The 20,005-nt window shown below is 54.7% G+C and overlaps 3 protein-coding genes and 1 pseudogene across 14 annotated transcripts in view; 3 read left to right on the top strand and 1 right to left on the bottom strand.

Annotated features, from left to right (window-relative positions):
- Nucleotides 1-464, top strand: part of PRDM7 (PR/SET domain 7) — a 21,417-nt gene extending 20,953 nt beyond the window's left edge. The window contains exon 12 of the mRNA XM_073882301.1: nucleotides 356-464. Coding sequence (XP_073738402.1) covers nucleotides 356-367 — 12 coding nt within the window. The 3' untranslated portion in view covers nucleotides 368-464. The remainder of the gene's footprint in view (nucleotides 1-355) is intronic.
- Nucleotides 465-3,923: 3,459 nt separating this feature from the next.
- Nucleotides 3,924-9,683, top strand: LOC112814735 (cadherin-1-like; annotated as a pseudogene).
- A 6,405-nt stretch (nucleotides 9,684-16,088) lies between these two features.
- LOC112814788 (5-hydroxyisourate hydrolase-like) lies at nucleotides 16,089-18,957 on the top strand. Its single transcript, XM_025860499.2, has 4 exons — nucleotides 16,089-16,322; nucleotides 16,756-16,895; nucleotides 18,116-18,251; nucleotides 18,690-18,957. Exons 1-4 carry the CDS (start codon nucleotides 16,269-16,271, stop codon nucleotides 18,777-18,779), a joined length of 420 nt encoding a protein of 139 aa, XP_025716284.1. The 5' UTR covers nucleotides 16,089-16,268; the 3' UTR covers nucleotides 18,780-18,957.
- Nucleotides 18,958-19,126: 169 nt separating this feature from the next.
- DRC4 (dynein regulatory complex subunit 4) overlaps nucleotides 19,127-20,005 on the bottom strand; it is a 49,772-nt gene continuing 48,893 nt past the window's right edge. For all 12 annotated transcript variants that reach the window (XM_073882448.1, XM_073882452.1, XM_073882450.1 and 9 more), the window contains one exon: nucleotides 19,127-19,382. In XM_073882448.1, coding sequence (XP_073738549.1) covers nucleotides 19,233-19,382 — 150 coding nt within the window. In that variant the 3' untranslated portion in view covers nucleotides 19,127-19,232. The remainder of the gene's footprint in view (nucleotides 19,383-20,005) is intronic.

Raw genomic sequence — 20,005 nt, 5'->3', positions numbered from 1 at the left:
ACACCAGAGGACACACACAGGGGAGAAGCCCTACGTTTGCAGGGAGTGTGGGCGAGGCTTTTCACGGAGATCACGTCTCAGCAGGCCCCAGAGGACACACACGGGGGAGAAGCCCTACGTTTGCAGGGAGTGTGGGCGAGGCTTTACACAGAGATCACGTCTCATCACACACCAGAGGACACACACAGAGGCTTTACCAATAAATTGCATCTCCACTACCAAAGAACAAATGTAGCCACCACACACTCCAGACCCCAGCTCTGAGGGACGTTCAGAGGTAGCCTACTGAGCCCTTACACTCCCCAAGATATAATGAGAGCGCATATAACTGGTTAAAGAAATTCTCTACTTTCAGGACAAGAGATGAGGTATACAAACAGGGGAAGGTTCCTTAAGTGCTCTGGGGATGTCAACAGCAATCTCCTCCATGGTTTTTTGGCCTCCTGTTCTAATAAATTTTGTGTTCACACGAATCCGAAGTCCATATCATGCACTTCATTCCCCCCCTTATCACTGAAAGCAGAAGGGTCCAGGAAGACCAGAGAACTCCTACTCTTGGTCCAGGTCTCCACAGGAAAACTGAACCCCTGGAAAGGTGTAAGTCAGGAGTGAATCTAGTTAGAGCACTGAAGAATCAATTTCTGGGGCAGGGAGAGAAATCTAGGATTTAACACAGACTCATCAGGGAAGGGAATTCTTTGGTCTCTTGGGAAGTGTGGTGTTTTTCCCTAATAGACCCCTGCCCTCTGCTGCCACCCTCCACCTCTGGCCTCTGCTGGCTCCTCTCCAGTTTCCCTCCCACATCTGCAGCCTCAGAGGTGAACACCAGGGGTGGACATGAGCATGTGCCCATCTGTGTGCCTGGCTCCGTCTGGGGCAGCTTCTCTCTCTCTCTCTCCTTGCTTTCCCATCAGGGTTGGCATCTCATGGTGTACAGCATATGGAATCCATATCAGACCGCAGTGGGTTTGATTCTCAGCTCTGCTCTCCCCAGTTGTGTGACACAGGGCAAGATCCTCAACCTCTGTGTGCCCGTTTTATCATCCGGAGAATGGGAATGGTAACTCCAGCCTTTGGTTGGATCTTCGAAATTGAATAAGCACAGGCATAACCTGGCACAAAGATGCTGAGAATACAAGTCCCTCCCTCTTTGTTGTTCTCGCACAACTTTCAATGGCCATGTCTTCAAGGGCCTTAGTGCTGCACAAGGGAGGACAGACAGAGGGTAGGGGCCAGGGAGCCAGATTCAGAGACTGGTCAGGCACCACTGCTTTCTCTGCACAGATTCAGCTACCCTGAGAAGGAGGTGTGAGGTCTGGGGTGCAAAGTGGGGGGTCCATCTCCCTTCCCACTGAGCCTGGGCAGCTCAGAACCTCTCAACACAGGCAGGCAGTACTGACAATAACCTGTGAAACAAGACCCTCATCCGTCCCTTGCTGAGAACAGACCCTGGGCTCAGCATCTGTAGGAAATGGATGCACCATAAGTGCAGAGTCTCTGAGCCCCCTCACTGCCCCATCCACACACAGTGTTCACGAAGCCCAAGCTCAGCAGTTTCTGCAGCACACTTTCCTCGTGCCTGGGCCCCTGGCAGTTTAATGCATTCGTGCATAAATGCAAACCCTATGGTTTAATGCACGGCCACGGCAATCTTGAAATTCTTAATTATTTTATCTTTAAACTTACGGATGGTAAGTGAAGTCTGAAAGGACAATGGCGCAGGGCGGATATGCACAGCATCAGCCATTGCTAGCTATACCCATTCACATATAAAGGTCTACAGTGCCCCAGGGGCACAGAATTCCCACGGACACAGCAGGTAGGAGGTAGCAGGACTGGAAGTGAACACAAAGTAAGTATGTTGCATCCACTACTGGGCAAGTGAGGGTGCTGACAGCTTTTCTTACAACCAGAACTCACTTCCAATGCAGAGAGGAGGCCATGGTGTTCTAGGAAGCACAACAAACGAGGGCCACTATCACTTCGCTCCTGCAGGAGTTACCTCCCTGCTTCTGAGGGAAGCGTATCTCATTCCAGTTCCTGCTAGAACCGCTTCGTGGAGGATGAATTCCAAACCCCAACCCTTCCAGGAGATACCAAAAGGAGTGTGGGCCATGCAGGGGACACCAAGCCCCGTGACCTGGAACAGTGACCCTCTGTCCCTCCCCCTGTGCCAGGCTTGTGAAGAGTCTCTACATAAACTATGTGGATTTCAATAATTAATATTCATTACTATTTTCTCTAGTCCCGTGTGCTTTTGTAAAGGAAGGGGCATACTGGGGTCTTTCTTTCCCTGTGGGAAGAGGAGAGGGGATGATTCTCTTCCTATACAGCATAATGCTGAAAAATCCCCCAAACCCTCAATGTTCTGGACTTCAGCATGAGGCGTTGCAGAAGGGGCAGAGTGGGGGTAGTGCTGCCGAGGAACTCACACTGAAATACAGGGGGAGGAGAACCCACACACTGCCTGGTGATTCCCTCCTCCATTTCCCCCTGGAACTGACCCGGAACGCCCCCTGGGAGGCTGACCAGTTCAAGATGAGGAGAGGTCTGTCTGTTCCTTCTTCCTCCCCTTCAGCAACAAGCCCCATTCTCAGGGTGACCACCAGCCTCCAAGAGCCGCCCCCCTCAAATCCACCTATTATCCACACGCTGCTGCAGCCCCACCTTCACAGAACAGGGCTGACCCGTGCTGTGAAAATGGTGGTGTAGGGTGCCCACGGTGACGTCAGCCTTGCCCTCACTCTCTCACATGGTCTCAGGTCACCGCGCGCAAGGGAGCTGGGTGCTGACACCCCTCTCAAGCGTCAGCTGCTAGCAGCCATTACCCTCATTTTGAAGAGGAGGCTCAGAGGAATGCCTGACGCTGGCTGGATTCCGAGTCTCTGTGCCCTGGTAGACAGCTGAGAAGCCCTTAGCTGAGGCCACTGTCCTATTCCAGGGTCACCTGGCTGGCCTCTGCACCTGCTGGCTTCCCAGCACCTCCCCCGACACTGTGGTAGCCATGGAAGGGCAGGTCAATAGTCCTTGGGCCACAGGACGTCAGCCGCTGAGACAACAGGGCAGGGTGGCCCGTGGCCCCCACCACACACCCTCTGCGACTGCAGCAGCCACCCCAGCTATGGCCGGCCCCACCTGCTTTCTGCTCTGCTGGTCGGCCACCCAGGTAAGGACATCGCCGGCTTGCTCCAGGACCTAGCTGGGCAGATAAGACTGTCACTCACCAGGACGGTCAACAGAGAACTCAGAACAGAAGAGCACCCTCCACAACCAGGGTGGGGATAAGCCGAACCCGGGCCCGAGCGGCACATGAAGCTCAACTCGTCTGAAATGTAGTAAATTTGTCTTTGACCCCCGGACTCTGCCTTGCCTGGCCACAGGTCTGGCCACAGGTCTGGCCACAGGTCTGGCCCTGGTCCTATGAGCCCAGCCAGAATCTGAATCAGCCTCTGAGAACTATCCTTAGGGGGAGTGTCACCCACAGATGCTGTCTTTAAAAACCAAACTGCTTGGGGTACCTGGTGGCTCAGTCAGTTAAGCATCCAACTCTTGATCTCAGCTCAGGTCTTGACCTCAGGGTCGGGAGTTTAAGCCCCACACTGGGCTCTGTACTGGGTGTGAAGCCCACTTAAAAAAACAAAAAATATGGGCGCCTGGGTGGCTCAGTCGTTAAGCGTCTGCCTTCGGCTCAGGTCATGATCCCGGGGTCCTGGGATCGAGCCCCGCATCGGTCTCCCTGCTCAGCGGGAAGCCTGCTTCTCCCTCTCTCACTCTCCTTGCTTGTGTTCCCGCTCTCGCTGCCTCTCTCTCTCTCTCTGTCAAATAAATAAATAAATAAAATCTTAAAAAAAAAAAATATATATATACACACACACACACACATATATATATCAAACTGCTCAAAATTTACTAATGACAGATTTTTAAAATACTTTTTTTAATTTAAGAGGCTGCTAATCTCATAACCCAGAGAAAAATCCTATAGCATTCTGATACATGCACTTTAATATCTTACTTCGAAAGCTCTCATAGTTAACAGCAACAACTTTATTGGGGTTTTTTTCTGATAATATGCAGTTGTTATGTTTCTAAAAATTAAGAAAATACAGAAAATAAAAAGCACCCAGTATCATAACTCCATTATTCAGAGGGAACGTCAATTAACACAGCTCGTTAGAGCTTTCTCTTCATCACACACAAACAAGTGTGCACACTTGGACACCTGCACATTTCCCTTTTACAAACACTACAGAGCCCCTTACTCTCTCACCTGCCTCTTTCCCTTTACAAAGTATCTTGAACACCTTTCTTGCAGTTTTCACTGTTACATCATGACCAGGATTGGACTGTGCTTGAACCAACCCCGTTACTGGACATGAAAGGTGTTTCCAGAAAGAGTTTGTAGACCAGATTGGGGCCCAGTTTCGGTATAGATTAAAACATGCAGTGCATTCAGTGCTCAAGAAAGTTCTTCGATCTCCGGGATTTAGGGAGAAGCTGTTCACTCCACCTCACCCCTCCCTTGATGTCACAGAGCACCCCCCCAGCCTTCCCCTGCAGAGGAAGGTGATGGGAAACCCTGGAGGCCATGGTGGAGGTGGAGGCCTTTGCTTTCTGGGGGGCAGAGGAGAACAGGACAGTGCTGACACCCAGGCTGGATCACGGGCATTGTCCCAAAGCCTGTTCCCCTGTGCTTTTAACCTACTTCCCATTGGTTTTGCAGTTCTTTGCTCAGGCAATGCCTTTCAGTAATGGGGCTGCCAAGACACCTCAGAAGCTGGGGTTGGTGGTGGGAGATCCACATGAAACAAGACCCTCCAGCAGGTCCCTGTGGTGCTCACAAGAGCTGCCTTCATTGAACAGTTAGGCCTGTGCTATGGTCCCTCACCTCCTGTCCTTTTAGGGTACTCCCTCTGGATACGAGATGGAGGTGCTGACGTTCCCTCGTGTCCACTTCGGTCCCAGGAGGCAAAAGAGAGACTGGGTTTTCCCTCCCATCTCCATCCCAGAGAATGAAAGAGGCCCATATCCAAAAATGGTGGCTCAGGTATTGCAAAGGGAGGATTCTGGTTTCGTTCTAGGGTTCCCTATGGAGAGGGACTGATACTCGACTGGGGTCCTTCTTGGCTGTTCTGCTTCTGTGTTGTCTTCAGGTCAAATCCAACAAGGACAAGGAAATCCGGTTTTTCTATAGCATCACTGGCAAGGGCGCTGAGGAACCTCCTTGTGGTGTGTTTATCATGGACAGAGAAGCAGGATGGCTAAAGGTGACAGTGCCCCTGGACAGAGAGCAGGAGTCCCACTATGTTGTGAGTGTCTCCTATGTGGCTTCAGGGTTGGGGAGCTGGCGGCAAGCCAGCCATCTCATTTTCTAAATATTTCAGACAGCCAGTGGATTTCTGCAGTTACTCATGAAACAATTTTTGAGCACCTGTTATATTCCAGGTGCCGAGCATGAGAGTGAGGAGGGTGGAGGCAGGCAGAGCTGGGGGAGGGAGCAGGGACTTACAACTGAAGAATGAGCTCTGCAGTTGTGGACAAGTTCCAAGACTCACTGACGTGAGGATCCGTGGGAGGCAAGCTTCTGAGCTCAGGGCCAGAGGGAGGCCCAGGCTGTTGTTACAGTTTCTACCACCCCTGTTAGCTCCAGAGATGCACAATGGACAGTCCAGCTCTGGAGGGGAGAAACCCAGGACTCGTGCAGCAAAGACCAAGGTGCAGCAGGGGGACAGAAAGCAGCAAGAGAGGGCTGAGCAGAGGGAAGGAGCGGGTTGTGTGACTCTAGGTTGGAACATTCTAGACAGTCTCCAAAGGTTCAGAGTGTAGGCTCCAGAGCCACACAAGCTACGGTGAGACCCCAGCTCTGACACTTTACTTTGTAGCCCTGGGTGTGGTAGTGACCCCCTCAGCCCCCCTTTGCTGTTGGGTTACTGCATGTGAAGCACTTTGAACAAGTTCTCAATGCATGTTAGCTGAGCACCCTTTTTAAACACAGGTCTCTGGGGTGTTTTGTCCAGAACACTCTCCACCACACCCTGTGGAGGGAAACCGAGGCCCAAATAAAGCCTCAGTCTGCTCTCTTCCCGAGGACATGTGCCCGTTCTCAGAGTCAACGCGAGTTCCCAGGCAGGCCCACCCTCCGCCCCTGGGAAGGGAGAAGGGGCATACGCTGCAGAAATCAAACCCTGAGTCCCCATGGTTCCCCCCAGCTGCACGGGAAGCGCAGCTGAGGCACTTCCCTTGGAAGAGGGAGAGGATGGGTCGGATGATGGCTAGCACTCTGCCCTGAGCATCACCTGAGGAAAACCTGAGCCACACTTAGTGGCATCCCCAGGTTGGAGTGCGGGCTGCTTTCTCAGACTCCCAAGCACTGACATGTTAAGATGAAGGTGCAAGGGGGGCTCTCACTGCCACTGGCCTTCTGTGGGACAGGCGCCCACGGGCTAGGCTGGCCCCACATGCCCATGCTGCTCCTGTATTGCTTTTCAGCTTTTCCTTCATGCTGTGTCTTCAAATGGGAATGCCGTGGAGGACCTGATGGAGACGGTGATCACAGTGACAGACGAGAACGACAGCAGGCCTGAATTCACCCAGGCGGCCTTTGAGGGGTCTGTGATGGAAAGAGCCCACCCAGATTAATTAGAACAATGGAGGGTTTTAGTGACACATGGCAGTAGTATCAGGGAAAATATAAAGAATCTGGGAAATTGAAGTATAAACAGCAGAGATCTTATTATGAATCCACACCCTGGGTTCCAGTGCACAGAAGGGTTCCACTTCAGGGACAGATCAAGGACTGCAGAGATTTTTGGGGGGGGCGGTGTTCAAGCAACAGAGACTCTCTCAGGCTTGCTCAAGAGAGTTGGGACTGCGGAGGGCTACACATGGCTCCTACAAAGAGGGGCCAACAAGGGCCATAAAGCAAGAAGGTCCTTCTGGGCCCCAGCAAGTGCGGGGGTCACGGGTCTGCCACTGTCCAGGTGACACCCACTGGTTGCCTCACTTCTGTCTCTGGGTCCTGTGTCTGCATTTGCTGGTGTCTGCATCCCTCTCACTGGTGCCCGGACAGATGCTCCTCCACCGTGTGGCCATTCTCATTTCATAGCTTCCTCTACACCCCTTTTCTGTGTCAGCTTCCGTTTCTCCCCGATAAATGCCCTACATATTTCCCAGTTCGTGGTCTGGCAAACAAGAACCTGACTGATTATTCTTGATCCAAGGGACGCTCTGGTTTCAACTGGCTCTTTCTTACCGATTGAGGAGTTATCAGGCCTCCGGACATGACTGTACAATGACTGTAGGCAGCGCTGACAGGCCCGCGTGCCCACCGCTTCCAACCCGACATTTTGGGAATGGATGTTGAGGTCCTCATTCTCTGGGACTGAAGATAAATGAAACCAAAAGTCACAGAGCATTTCATGTGAAAAGACCTTGTGACGGACGCTTTCTTCTCCCTCCCGGCCCACCACTAGCAGCCACTAAAGCTTTCTTCCTCTTTTTCTGTTTCTTTTCTGTCTTTGTGCTGCCTTTGGCCCTGCGACAAACCACAGCTCACCAGCCAGCACCAGCCGTCCCCTGATCACCCACGTGAGCTACACACGGGTTCCAGGCTATCTCAGTAGACCAAACTCCAGAGGCTTGCTTCAAGCAACCGGGGAGCACGGCCCCCACCCACGTCTGCCCACCCCCTCACACGTCTCTCCATCTGGCTTGTGTGCTTGGCTCCAGCTCTGGATGTGAGGCCAGTGTCCAGATAGGAAGTACTCCCCTGACAATGGCAGGGGAGGACGAAGGACAGACAGGCCTGAGAACAGGAGAACACCTGGAAAGATGAGACATGAAACAGGTACCTCACCTTCCCCTTGAGTACCTGATAGAATCTCAGCACCTTGACGCCCCATGTCAATGAGGGACAAGGATCCCACAATGACAGCCATGTCAGAAGACGCCCGAAAGAGAAAAAAAGGGAGAGAGAGAGGCAAACCAAGAAACAGACCCTTCACTCTAGAGAACACCCTGATGGTCACCAGAGGGGAGGGAGGTGAGGGGGATGAAGCAGAGCACCTGTCCTGATGAGTGCCAGCTGAGGTACGGAAGTGATGAATCACTACATTGTACACCTGAAACTAGAATTACACTATATGTTAACCGACTGGAATTTAAATAAAGACTTAAAAAATGAAATAAAAAATGTTCAAAAGATGCCCTGGGATACCTGGCTGGCTCAGTTGGTGGAGAAAAGCGACTCTCAACCTCGGGGTCGTGAGGCTGACCCCCACGTTGGGTGTAGAGATTACTTAAATAAATAAATAAATCATGAAAAACAAAAATAATAAATGCAAAAAAAATCTAACGATTAAAGATTTAAAGGAAAAGTAAACAAATCACCTGGAATTTATTAAAATAATTTGGTGAATTATTTGAACTAGAACTTATATCCCTTAATAAGAAGTTTTATTACCTGTGTAGTGAAGAGACTAAAAAAGGAAAACATTTAGTTTTGGATTTCTATCTTAATTTGTATTGCCCTGCCGGTTGTTAGCTGCTGAGATTATCAACTTTTCTCCCCTGTACCCTTGCAGGAACATCCGTGATGCAAATCACAGCAACGGACGCGGATGACCATGAGAACACCTACAGTGCAGACATTGCTTACACCATCCTCAGCACCTCACTCCAGCATGTTCACCATCAACTGGAACACGGGAGGCATCTCTGTGCTCGCTTCTGGGCTGGACCCACAGGTCAGGGGGCAGCAGGGGCCTCCCGGTGGTGCAGTTAAATGGACATTTGTCCCAGTTGGTAGGGCATGGGCAGCAGGTAGTCGGAACAAACACCAGCCCATCAATTAGAACAGTTTCCCAACCAGTCAGAACCGAGTCCTGACCAATTAGAACATGAACCAAGCAATCAGAAGAGGCACTTATCAGGGGCACATGGGTGGCTGAGTCGGTTGAGCATCTGCCTTCAGCTCAGATCATGATCTCGGGGTCCTAGGATGGAGTCCCACATCGGACTCCTTGCTCAGCGGGAAGCCTGCTTCTCCCTCTACCCCTGCTCATGCTCTCTCTCTGTGTATCTGTCTTAAATGAATAAATGAAATCTTTGGGGGAAAAAAGGAAGAGAAAAGGCATCTACCGGCTGGTGCAGGCAGGCTGACTGAGCCCTGGGCGTAGTAAGCCCTAAGGTATCACTGGGGTAAATTACAAATGTGACCCGAGAGACCTCGTCCCGTAACTAGCAAAATGAAATGACTCTGTTTCCCACAAATTAGACCACATTCTCTGGTGAAAATAGAAAATACTAGCTTCACGCCCCCCATAAATGAAGGGGTCCCCCCAGTCCAGGAAACTTTCCCCCTCGGTCAGCTTTGGGAGGGGATGGTCTGATTTATGCACAGTTTGCTTCCTTGAGTGGTGAGTCAAGGTGAAAGTGGAGGTATCAGTCTCTCCTTAAGTGCTCCTGGAAGCTGGTCCTTTCCTGGAGGGGAGGGCCCTCTGGGTCTGCTGCCCCTGGCATCCCGTACTTACTCTCTGGGTGCCATTGGGTGGACCCAGCCCTGCGTCTGGCATCCCCAGTGCTGACTGCCGCGTGCCTGTGTGCAGAGCGCTCCTGTGTACACCCTGATAGTCCAGGCCACCGACCTCCACGGTGAAGGCCACGGCCCACAGCAACAGCCGTGATCACAGAGCAACCCCAACCCTCCCGTCTCCAGCCCCGCTGGGGTGAGTCCTGGCAAAGTCTGTGGATGTCTCGTGACCTGTGTGAGCAGCAGTGTCATGATTCAGACCGCAGCCTGGCGGCGGTTTAGAACCCTCTGGGCATCTTTGGGTCACAGCATCCCCGGGCAAAGGGCAGCCCTCTCGGCTGACTTGGATGGGCAGATGAGCGTGGAAGGCAGAGCCCATTATACAGGCAAGATGTGGTTGTCCTGAGGCCAGGGAAAGGGCGCCCTCTCTGGCCGGGAGCCCTCTGGATCCCACCGGCTGGGAATGAAGAGCCCCTGGGCCCAGACAGCAGGAACCGACCCAAGGATTCTTCAGGAACATGGGGTACGGCACACTTGGATGAGTAAAGGGTAGAGGGAATTTATCATAAAGAAACGGAGTAGGGGCTTGGGGTGCAGCTGAGCCTTGCGAGGGCTGGGAGGCAGGGTCTGGAAACCCCGAGGGACCCAGGCCACCTTGTCTGTGTGTCCCTCTCCCTCACTCTCTCTGCCCCGCCTTTCTGCCTGTGCTCAGTTCTCCCTCTGCAGCCGACTGTCTCCCCCTGCATATCTGCATACTCGGGAGGTCCCTTCCTCCACGGGACATTTACTTAGCACCACCTTGTGGCCAAGCCCTGTTCCAGGCAGGGAATGGCGGAGGGCCACAGGGCCATCTCCCCTACGACTGAAACGGAGAGGCGGTTACAGACATTCCCCTCACCATCCAAACAGTTCTGAGCAGTAAAGCCAGCACCGCTCCCGCGGCCACAGGGGCTGGAGTCAGGGCGTCCCCTGAGCCTGGCAGGTGCTTCAGCAGGAGCTCCCCTAACCGTCACACGGGCCAGGCTTTCGACAGAGACACTTGCTCCCCGTGGAGACTGAGTGGGAAGGGACCTGACAGGGAGGGGCAGGGGACAGGCTGGAGAAGCCACTCCAGGCCCAACTTCTTGCTCGCCTCCTGGGCCTGCAGGGCTGACGACCATGGACCCTGGCTGCAACCCACGAACAGAGCCCAGGGCGGCTACACTGGGCCCCAAGGACACATCCTCCTCAGCTGGTGCCCACCTGGGACCCGAGCTGCTGGAGCCTGGGAGACGCGGTGTCAACTTTGCAGCCCCTTTGCTACAGGGTGACAACAGACACCGAGCTGTTGGAGTCCCTATTGCCCACATGCACGTCCAGAGCACTGAGCAGAGCCTTTGCAGGTGCCCAGCTCGGCCGACAGACGCTGCCTTAAGAGGAGACCCTCCACTGTGGCCCCTCTTGCTTAAGGACAGTGGGCTTTGAGGCTGGCCCAGGCTGTGTGTTTCCTGAGTCCCCACAGAGGATACCAGGAACGAGGGCCTCTGTCTTTCTCTTGCAGTATGTGGGCCAGGTGTTTGAGAACAAGGTGGATGCCGGGTCAGAGAGGCTGAAGGTGCAGGACACAGACCCCCCCCCAGCTCCCCCGCATGGAAGGCCATGTTCTCCATCCTAAATGACAGAGCAGGCCTCTTCACTGTCACCACAGACCCTGAGACCAATGACGGCCTTTTGAAAACAGCCAAGGTGGGTGTGAGCTCTGAGGAGACGGCCACCGTGACCCGCTAGCTCTGGGGCCGGGCGGGAGCAGACACCACGCTCTTCGCCAGGAGCACAGCTGCCCAGTGAGGGCTTCCGGCTGCGATGGCGGTCCTCTCTGGTCCTTGTGTCACAATGGCCACATCATCGCCCTGGACCTCAGAAGTGCTGCCTCATTAACTGTTTTCTCCAAGAAAAAGACTAACCTGGGAGGTTTCCATAGAGCTAAACTGGAACCTGTGTCTTCAGCTGGGTTACCCCTAAAGTGGGAGGGACTCTGGGGGTGCTGAGGAGGGACGGGTGGGACACAGGAAGCGGGGAGAGAAAAGGGGTCCCAAGAAGAGAGGGGCTCAGGCCCCCGGGTCCGTCTGAGCAATGCCTCAGCATCGTCTTGTCTGAGACACGCGTCTGCCTTCTCCTGTGCCTGAAGTTGCTGCTTTACCCCTGGAGGCAGGAAGCCAGGTCCCCAGAGCCACAGCAGTCTCAGGGCAGGCAGAGGGGCCTGGAGACATCTGCTCCCCCCTTCCCCAGACAAGCCGAAGATGAACTATCAGAGAGAGAGAAACGAGAACACAGGGAGGGAAGGAGCCGTGGGGGAAGTGGAACCTTAGGGAGCTCAGGGACCTCTGCTGGGCTGAGGATTTTTTCTCAGGAGGCTGGGGAGGGCGAGGCACTTAGAGCTATTTGCTCCCAAAGTGGTCTTTTGGCCCCATAATACTGGGACACTTAGAATAAACATGGAGAAGGCCAAAGGCAGCATCTAGACAAGACTGGGGGACAGAAAGGCTAAAATTCAAGAATTCCTCCAAGGGCATGTCCCAGGACATTTACCTCCCAACCTGCATCCAACCTGAGAAGGTGCCGGGGGGTGAGTTGACCCCTGCGAGTAACCACACGCCTTGCTGGGGCCGAGGCCTACATCAGAGGGGTCCAGTTCCAGCTGGCCCCTGGCCCAGCCATCTGGAGACACTTTCAGATAATTCTGCTCAGGGCCCAGCACTGCCTCACAAGTCTGAGGATAATAAAACAGCAAACACACCATCTCAGTAAGTGCCACAGGTGGTTTATGTCCCAACACTCAGTTTTCACACCAACTCCAGCAGAGCAGTGCTGCAATTATGGACGTTCGATGGTGGGTAAACTGAGGCACAGAGAAGCGAGGTCACCTGCTTGGGCTGCACTGCAAATGGCAGAGCCAGGATCTTAACCAGAGTCCACCTCCTCACTGCTAGGCTGTGTGAAGTATCTGAGAGTCAGTGCAGCGTGGAGCGCTCTCGACCACGGCCACTCCTGCCCCGCCATCCCAAGCCGTGACCTTCCCTCGGGAGAGGCAGACAGCCACAGGCTAGAGCCTGCACCCTCTTGCAGGCGAGCCAAAGCGGGGCCTACTGTGCCAAGTCCCCTGACCACCCTCTCCTGTGTTGCTCAGGGTTTGGATTTTGAGACCACACAGCAATACACCCTCTACATGACAGTGGCGAACACGGTTGGCGTCACTCCCCACATCCACAGCCACTGTCACCGTGGATGTGCTGGACATGAATGAGGCCCCTGTCTTTGTACCCCCACTAAAGATAGTGTAAGTGCCCAGGGATATTGGTGTGGGCCAGGAAATCACATCGTACAGGACCCAGGACCCAGACAGCCTCCAGTGTCAGAAAATCAGGTGGGACTGGAGGTGTGCCTTGGTCTCAAGGCACCCAGGGCTGAAATTCAGCCACATATCTGGAGACCTAGCCAGAGGAAAGACTTAAATTTGTCAGCACCTGTTTGCTCACTACACCCTGGGAGGCTGGTTGGGGGACACATGGTCCCAGCCCTCTAAGAATGAGGGTTGAATCCCTTTCAGGTACCAGATATGGCATGACCCAAGCCATCGGCTGGACATCAGCTCAGAAATAGGAGTCATTTCCACTCGAGCCAGTCTGCACGGGGACGACATGAAGGACCACACATTTTCAGCTGCTGTCATAGCTATGTACGATGGTAACGGTTTGAATGTTTCATCACTGGGCCACGTCCCTCCACTGATGCAAAGCTCTGAAACACGTTATGCTCCGTGTTGTGGCTAAGCTGTGTGTACGTGATGATCTCAACGTATCTTCACCAGAAACTGAGGAGGAGGAACTGTATTATCTTACCCATTTTATCCATGAAAACGCAAGTTTGCAGAGACGAAACGATCTAAGCTGCATCCCGGGGGCGAGTAAAGGCTTGAGCGAGGCTGTCCAGGCTTCCAAGCAGAACCTCTCAGGGAGTCCAGCAAGGCGACCGGGGCCACACACCATCAGCACTGGGAGGAGAGTAGCGGGGCTGCCCCCACACACCCTAAGGGACAAAGTACACACATACAGTGCTGTGCCGCATGCCCACACCTTGTGCAAATACCCACATGCATGCCCGCGGGTGATTCTCACACTCACAGAGAGCACACAAGCTGACATGTGCACACACACTCGGTCATACACATTCACGTGCATTGTCACACTCACACACATACTCTCAGAACATCCTGCTCAGGCGACTTTACCTGGGACCACCAGCACCTGGCAGACCGTACCCAAAAATCATGTGCTGGACCCAGGCCTGAGGACCCAGTGAGGACCCAGGGCTCTGTGGAGAAGCTGTGTTTGGAGTCAGATTGGAGATAAATGGTAAGATGAAGCCGACTCTTCTCAGGCTGGTTCAGTGAGCCAATGAGAGACAGGACTGTGGGGAGGGGTGCCGGAGGGACAGCCGACCACAGGAGATGGCATCTAAGTTGGAGGAAATGTGGCCGCTCACCAGTTTGTAGGGTCTTACCTCTTCCATCTCATTCTTTCCTTAGGGCAACCTCCTGCCATGGGCACCGGGACCCTTCTCCTCACTTTCTCTGACACAGACAGCCCAGCAGTAGGCTCACAGTGCCTTTCCACCTGCCAGAGGGGACCAGAGTCCCCAGCTGTAAGTATGGGTCACCGGGATCTTTCACCAAAAGACTGTGCACGGACTTGATATGTTACAGCTCACGCTGTTAATGTTCTTATCATTTTTAAGTGTTTTCATATTTTATTATAACTTTGACTCCAAAGATGGGCCATTTAAATATTTATTGTGATAGCATTCTGGTAGATATAAGGCTCTTGAAGAAGTACCTTATTCTAATTTGCCTATAGGTGCCAAAAGAAACCCTGTCATCTTCTCATCAGAGAAGTTTCCAGAGTATGCAATGTCCCAGTGTTAATCCTAGTTCTCAGGGAGGGCTGAGTGCCGGGAGGCCACGCATGGGCTGAGTGTCTCAAGCCTCCTGTGAAAGGGTTAGGGACCCTACACACAGCAGTTCTGTCTGGGTGGATGCAGGATGGGGAAGTAGGCCCCAGAGAGGCCCTGGAAGGACCTGTGACAACTCCCTGCTCTCCCACCCCCTCTCCTGATCACTAAGTTCTCTCCTGGGCTGAAGAGTGTCCGGTGTCTAGAAAGGGACTTACAGGGCAAGAGCTAGCCCCATCCACAAGTGCTCATCAAGGAGACGGTCGCTGGTGTAAGTTTTCTGTGTCTCATACTGGAAAATACCCTAATACAGAGCCTCTCTGTGCCTCCTCTATATAATGGGGATAATACCACCGACATCATGAAGCTGTCATGAGGATTAAATGAAGTAGTGGAAGCTCTGGACACACTCAGAGCATCACACTAGACACCTCCACCTTGCTACACCCTTTTATGCCTCACCACCCGTCACCGCCCAGGGACTATTCATTTTGCACACAAATGGGCCTCATTCTTTTTAATGGACTGCAGAGCATGCTGGTCTGTAACAGGGCTCGTTTATTTAATTGTCCCCAGTGGAGACAGTCTGGTTGTTTCTTGTCTATTATACCCATGGGTGTATGTAAAAACAGGTGTGAGCATCTGTTTGGGGTTATCTCCTATAAACATAATCTCGCCCAAACGTCATGTGTGTTTAAATCTCAAATAGGTGTTTCTTACTTACCTCCAAATAGGTGTAACCGGCACACTCCCACCCTTTGCTAGGAGGGTCTCCTTCCCTGCCTTGGAGGAGTCTGATGCTTAACCTACACATAGTCGGTGCTCACTCTCCAGTAATTAGAAAATGCACTTTGACAGGAAGAAAACAGCTCCCATATCCAGAGCAACACAGCAGTCGACCAACTAGTCGTGTAGACCTTTGCAGATTTTAAATATAATAGGGTGTCCTTATCTTTACTTACCTTGCATAAAATGTTTATATTATATAATTTTAATGCTCAGCTGTCCCTTTTCTCCCTACCGCGCAGCCCAGGCCCGAACCCGTCAGGGTGCAGAGCCTGCTTCAGGGTGGGGGCGGGGGGAGCAGCGCCACCAGAGCGGCAGGTCAGAGAGCTTCTCAACCTCGGGAGTCCTTACTGCCCTGATTTTACAGAAGAGGAAACTGAGGCACCACCACGTGGTCTCTCGGGGCAGTCGGTATCGCAAAACTTTTCTGCCCCCTCTGAGGGGCTTCCATCAAAATCCTTACTGCCCCGGCGAAGGGGAAAAACAAACAAAAAACAAAACGTAGTTCTGGGACTCCTGGAGCCGTGTCCGGCTCACGCGCGTCCCCGACCTCCCGGCCCTGCGCCCGTGGCCCCGACCCGCCTGGACCCCAACCCGTCCCGAGCTCCCCCGCACCCCCGCCATCCAGCCCTGCCCGGAGCCCGACCGACCCCCGGAACAGACCCAGCCCCGCCCCACCTCCCGCAGGTGCGCTCAACTCCACTTCCGGCCCTGGGCGGAGCCTCCGCGGCCCCCGCAGGTCTGTGCGCCCCTGTCGCCCCCCACCCCCAGCCGTGCAGCGAAGCCCCTGGGACACCCCAGGTGGACCCTGAGTGGAGCCGTCCTCCCCGCCAGAGGGACGCGCCCCCCAACCTGAGTCTGGTCGGACACAGGGCTCTTGGGCCCTGGGAGGGGCCAGGGTCCGGGCAAGGGCGGGCTCGGGGAGGTGCCTGCTCCCCGGGACCAGCTCCCGTTCTGGGGGAGAGTGATGCAGGCCGCTCCGAGACTGCGGGCGCTCCAGCGACACCTGGGCTCCTCGGAGGTAGGGGGCAGGCCCCGACGCTGGCTCCCGGCTCGTCAGCAGGGCCAGGGCTGAGGTCCCAGGTGACCCCTGAGCCAGGGGACAGAGGGCTGGACTCTGGGAGAACGAGCACCCGGCGTCTGGCCACCCGCAGCCGGCACGGAGTGGCTGGAGGCGGGCGGGGGGGGCCTCTGTGCGGAGATGCCCTTCAGTGTCCGGACGCAGGGGAGGGGGCCCGGTAGGAGCTGGTGTGGCGGCCGTGCGGGGCTGGCCGGCATTGTTTATCAACTGCCTTTCAGTGTGTTAACCCCACAGCCTCGGCGGCTGACTCAGCAGCTCCTGCCGCCGCCACCCCCCGCCCCCAGGGTCCAGCAGCCCTGCTGTTGACTCTAGGGCCAATGTGGACACAAGGCTGGGCCCCACGTGCTCATTCTGTCCCTCTCTTGTGGCGCAGGGCAGAGGCATGGAGCCGACCAGCAGCCCACTGACCACACACGTGCTGGACACTGCCTGGGGGCTTCCGGCCCAGGGCCTCTGCCTCTGTCTGTCTAGGCTTGAGGACCATGGCCGGCAGTGGACAGAGCTGAGGAAAAGGTAGGCTTGAGGTCTGGGCGGGACGTGAGTCCAGACCACCTCTCCCTAGCCAGGGGGGCAAGGAGGAGAACGCAGCCAGCCAGCGAGTCCTGCGGTGTGGCCCCCTCAGCCTCGCACCCCCAGTGCCTCTCCCCGAGGGCAGGGCTGGCTAAGGCCCGCGTGTAACCCAAGGGCCTCATGGTCACCGTGACTGGCAGGTAACCTTGTGCCAGGCAGCTGAGCACATTACTTCTCTTCTTGTTCCCACTACAGCCTGTGGGCAGGCCCCATAATTACCCCTTTTATAGATGGAAAGACAGACAGCAAGAGGTAAGTAAAAGCTGGGATCCCATGCCTCGCCTGGCCGCTGGGCCCCTCGGCAGGCCCTGGGCCCTGGCCCCAGGCTCAGGCTCTGCCGGGGCAGGCCCAGCGCCACAGCGCCTGGTAGCTGCCCTGTGAGCCTCTCGGAGGAGGCAGGCTCCCTCTGGTGGTGGGAGTGGGCGGCTGGGCCCCAAAGGTTCAGGGCCAGAGGGCATGGAGCTCATTCCCCCGCCCTTCACCGAGGATGGGGGTTCAGGTCCCATCTGAGTGGCCTGCTCTGGTCCTAAAAGAATCCATGGAGTCCCCTAGAGGGTCACATAGACCCATTCCCAACCCCCCATAAACTGTGGGTACAGGACAGAAACTTGAATCACAGCTGGTGGGAACGATGCCAGGGCTCTCCAGGGGTGACGGGGGCCGGGGGTGGGGGCGTGGGCATAAATCGGTGAGCAAAGCGACAGGCCCTCCGATCGGACACTCCGTGCAGTGCAAACTGGCCACCATGCAGATGGGGGTGTGGGTACAGTTACTGGCTAGAAAGCCACACACAATGTAGTAAATGAAAAGTACAAGTTATCAAACAGCATGTATAATATAATCCATTTTAGGGTATTTTCCTAGGTTTACAAATAAGCAGTTATGTGTAGAGAAAATGTGGAAAAATATATGCCAATATAAAGGGATTGTTGCTTATAAAATAGGTTTGGTTTTCTTGTGTTTTTTTTTTTTTTTTTTTTTAACTTTTCTGCTTCTCCGTATTGGAGTTCTGTCTACAAAAACAGTGCAGTGGTGTCCCTGAGCTCCTCCGGGACCCCAGGCTCTAGACCTACTGTGGGGGAGTCCGAGGCCCCTGGCCATGCAGACCCTGGAGGGCCAGGCAGGGGCAAGTCCTCACCAACCCCTCCCTCCCCTCTCCCCAGCTACACCGACTCGGACGGCCGCTGCCCAGGGCTCCTGCCACCAGGCCCGATGAAGGCAGGCACCTACAAGCTGTCCTTTGACACCGAGGGCTACTGGAAGAAGAGGGGGCAGGAAAGCTTCTACCCATACGTGGAGGTGAGGACCCGGGGTGGAGGCCCGTGACTCACCCAGGTCCCTGCAGTGGGCAGGCTGGTCCTACCCCTCCCATGTCTCCCAGGGTGGTAGCAGTGAGTCCACGGCTTTGAGCTCCCAGAAAAAAGGTGTCCAGGGACTTTACCACAACACACCCGTCCCTGCCCTGTCCCTGGGTGAGGCGATGGGGGGCAGGGCCCAAAGTGACTCAGCCCCTGTGGACAAAGGCACTGACCCTGTTCAAGGTGGATCTTTTGGGTTCCTCAGGTTGATGACTCTCTCCAGAGAGGATTCGGCCACATCACAGCCCTGGCCAGGTTTCCAGCTCTCCACAAGCCCCAGCTGGCCCCACTTAACTCTGCCCCTGGCCCACAGGCTGGGCTGTTTGCGTGCTGCATACGAGCCCCTCACTCTCTTCCCGGTGCCTTCTCTGCTTCTCAGGTTGTTTTCACCATCACTGACGAGACCCACCGGTTCCACGTGCCCCTGCTGCTGAGCCCATGGTCCTACACCACGTATCGAGGGAGCTAGTGGCCGGGCCATCGCCTCTGGCCAACTGCTGGCCTGTGAGCATTGATCCCATCCCCACGGCTCCCTGAGGCACCCCAAGAGAGGGCAGCAGGTCATCTCCCTGTGGGAGATTCTGGCCCTCCACCTCCAGTAGCAGCTGAGTCTCAGGCCTCAATAAAGTCGGTGTCGGCATCTGTAAGGCTGCGACAGTCCCTGGGCTCAGCTGGTGCTGCCCTGGCCCCGAGGTGGGAGGGAGGGCGGGCAGGGGTATGCACAGACTGGACCGGCAGCAGGGAAGGAAGTGGTCAGGGCACCGTGGGCCCAGGAGGTGCCTCTCCTCCACACAGCAAGGCAATCGAACACATAGCAAATGTAGAAAACCTTCATTTGCAGATGATACAAATGTAAAAAAAAAAAATAGTTCCTGTCCTTGGTGAAAGGGAAGGTCATCCAGGGAACAGTCCCAGGCAGGCACTACGTCGGGGTGCCCACGAGTCCCGCGGGGCCCTGGCCCAGCGTCTGCCCGATCACAGCCGTCTCCAGAGGCTTGAAGCCCACATTGTCCAGAGGGATCCCAAAGGCCAGGAGCTTCGCCTCATAGGTGCGCAGCAGGTCATTGTGGGCCTGTAGGGTCAGAGCGGCATCAGGGGAGGGGGCGGAGCCACACCGAGGCTGACTCTAGCCCAGGCCCCCTCAGCTCTGGAGGACTCGGGAGGGTGGCGGTGGAAAACCGTAAAGCTGACCTTAACCAGCGGCTCACGGTACGCCACACCTGGTCATAAACACTTCTACGTACTCATGTAGAATTCAAGTAATTCACAATGGGAGATGCTGCCACTGTTCCTATTTCAAAGATGGAGAAACTGAGGCAGAAGATACAGACTCAGCAGAACTGTGGTCTGAGCACGCTCCTGGTTCCTTGTCAGGCATTCGTCAAACTGGTCATCCTTGACTTCCCGGACATGACCTTGCACGTGTACATGCTTGGCCTCACTGAGCCTCGCCTGCTTTGTCTGATGGTATCTCCTGCCCGCCACCCCAGGAAGGCTGGCTAAGGTCTGGGCAACAGTGCTGCTGGGGCCAACGGGAGGCACGGTTCCTATTCCCCACTCTGGGAAATGGCTATTTTTTAAAGAGTGAATTGCATCAGATGGTTCTAAGGGTTTGAAGAGCTGATGCATGTGAAAAGCTTGGAGCCTGGCCTCAGATCCAAAGCCCAAAAGGGCTCATTATCCTCACCATCATCA

This window comes from Callorhinus ursinus, unplaced genomic scaffold, assembly GCF_003265705.2.
Source record: "Callorhinus ursinus isolate GAN/ISIS: 27379988/994484 unplaced genomic scaffold, GSC_fseal_2.0 scaffold46, whole genome shotgun sequence".
Taxonomy (NCBI): domain Eukaryota; kingdom Metazoa; phylum Chordata; class Mammalia; order Carnivora; family Otariidae; genus Callorhinus; species Callorhinus ursinus.
The sequence above is the reverse complement of the archived record's forward strand: the minus strand, read 5'-3'. Positions and strand labels throughout refer to the sequence as shown.

Excerpts from the sequence above, each read along its gene's own strand:
- LOC112814788 (XM_025860499.2), top strand. The coding sequence starts at position 16,269 with ATGCAGGCCGCTCCGAGACTGCGGGCGCTCCAGCGACACCTGGGCTCC. Across the intron at positions 16,896-18,115 it reads TGGACAGAGCTGAGGAAAAG|CTACACCGACTCGGACGGCC; the intron begins GTAGGCTTGAGG and ends CCCTCTCCCCAG. Across the intron at positions 18,252-18,689 it reads GCTTCTACCCATACGTGGAG|GTTGTTTTCACCATCACTGA; the intron begins GTGAGGACCCGG and ends TCTGCTTCTCAG.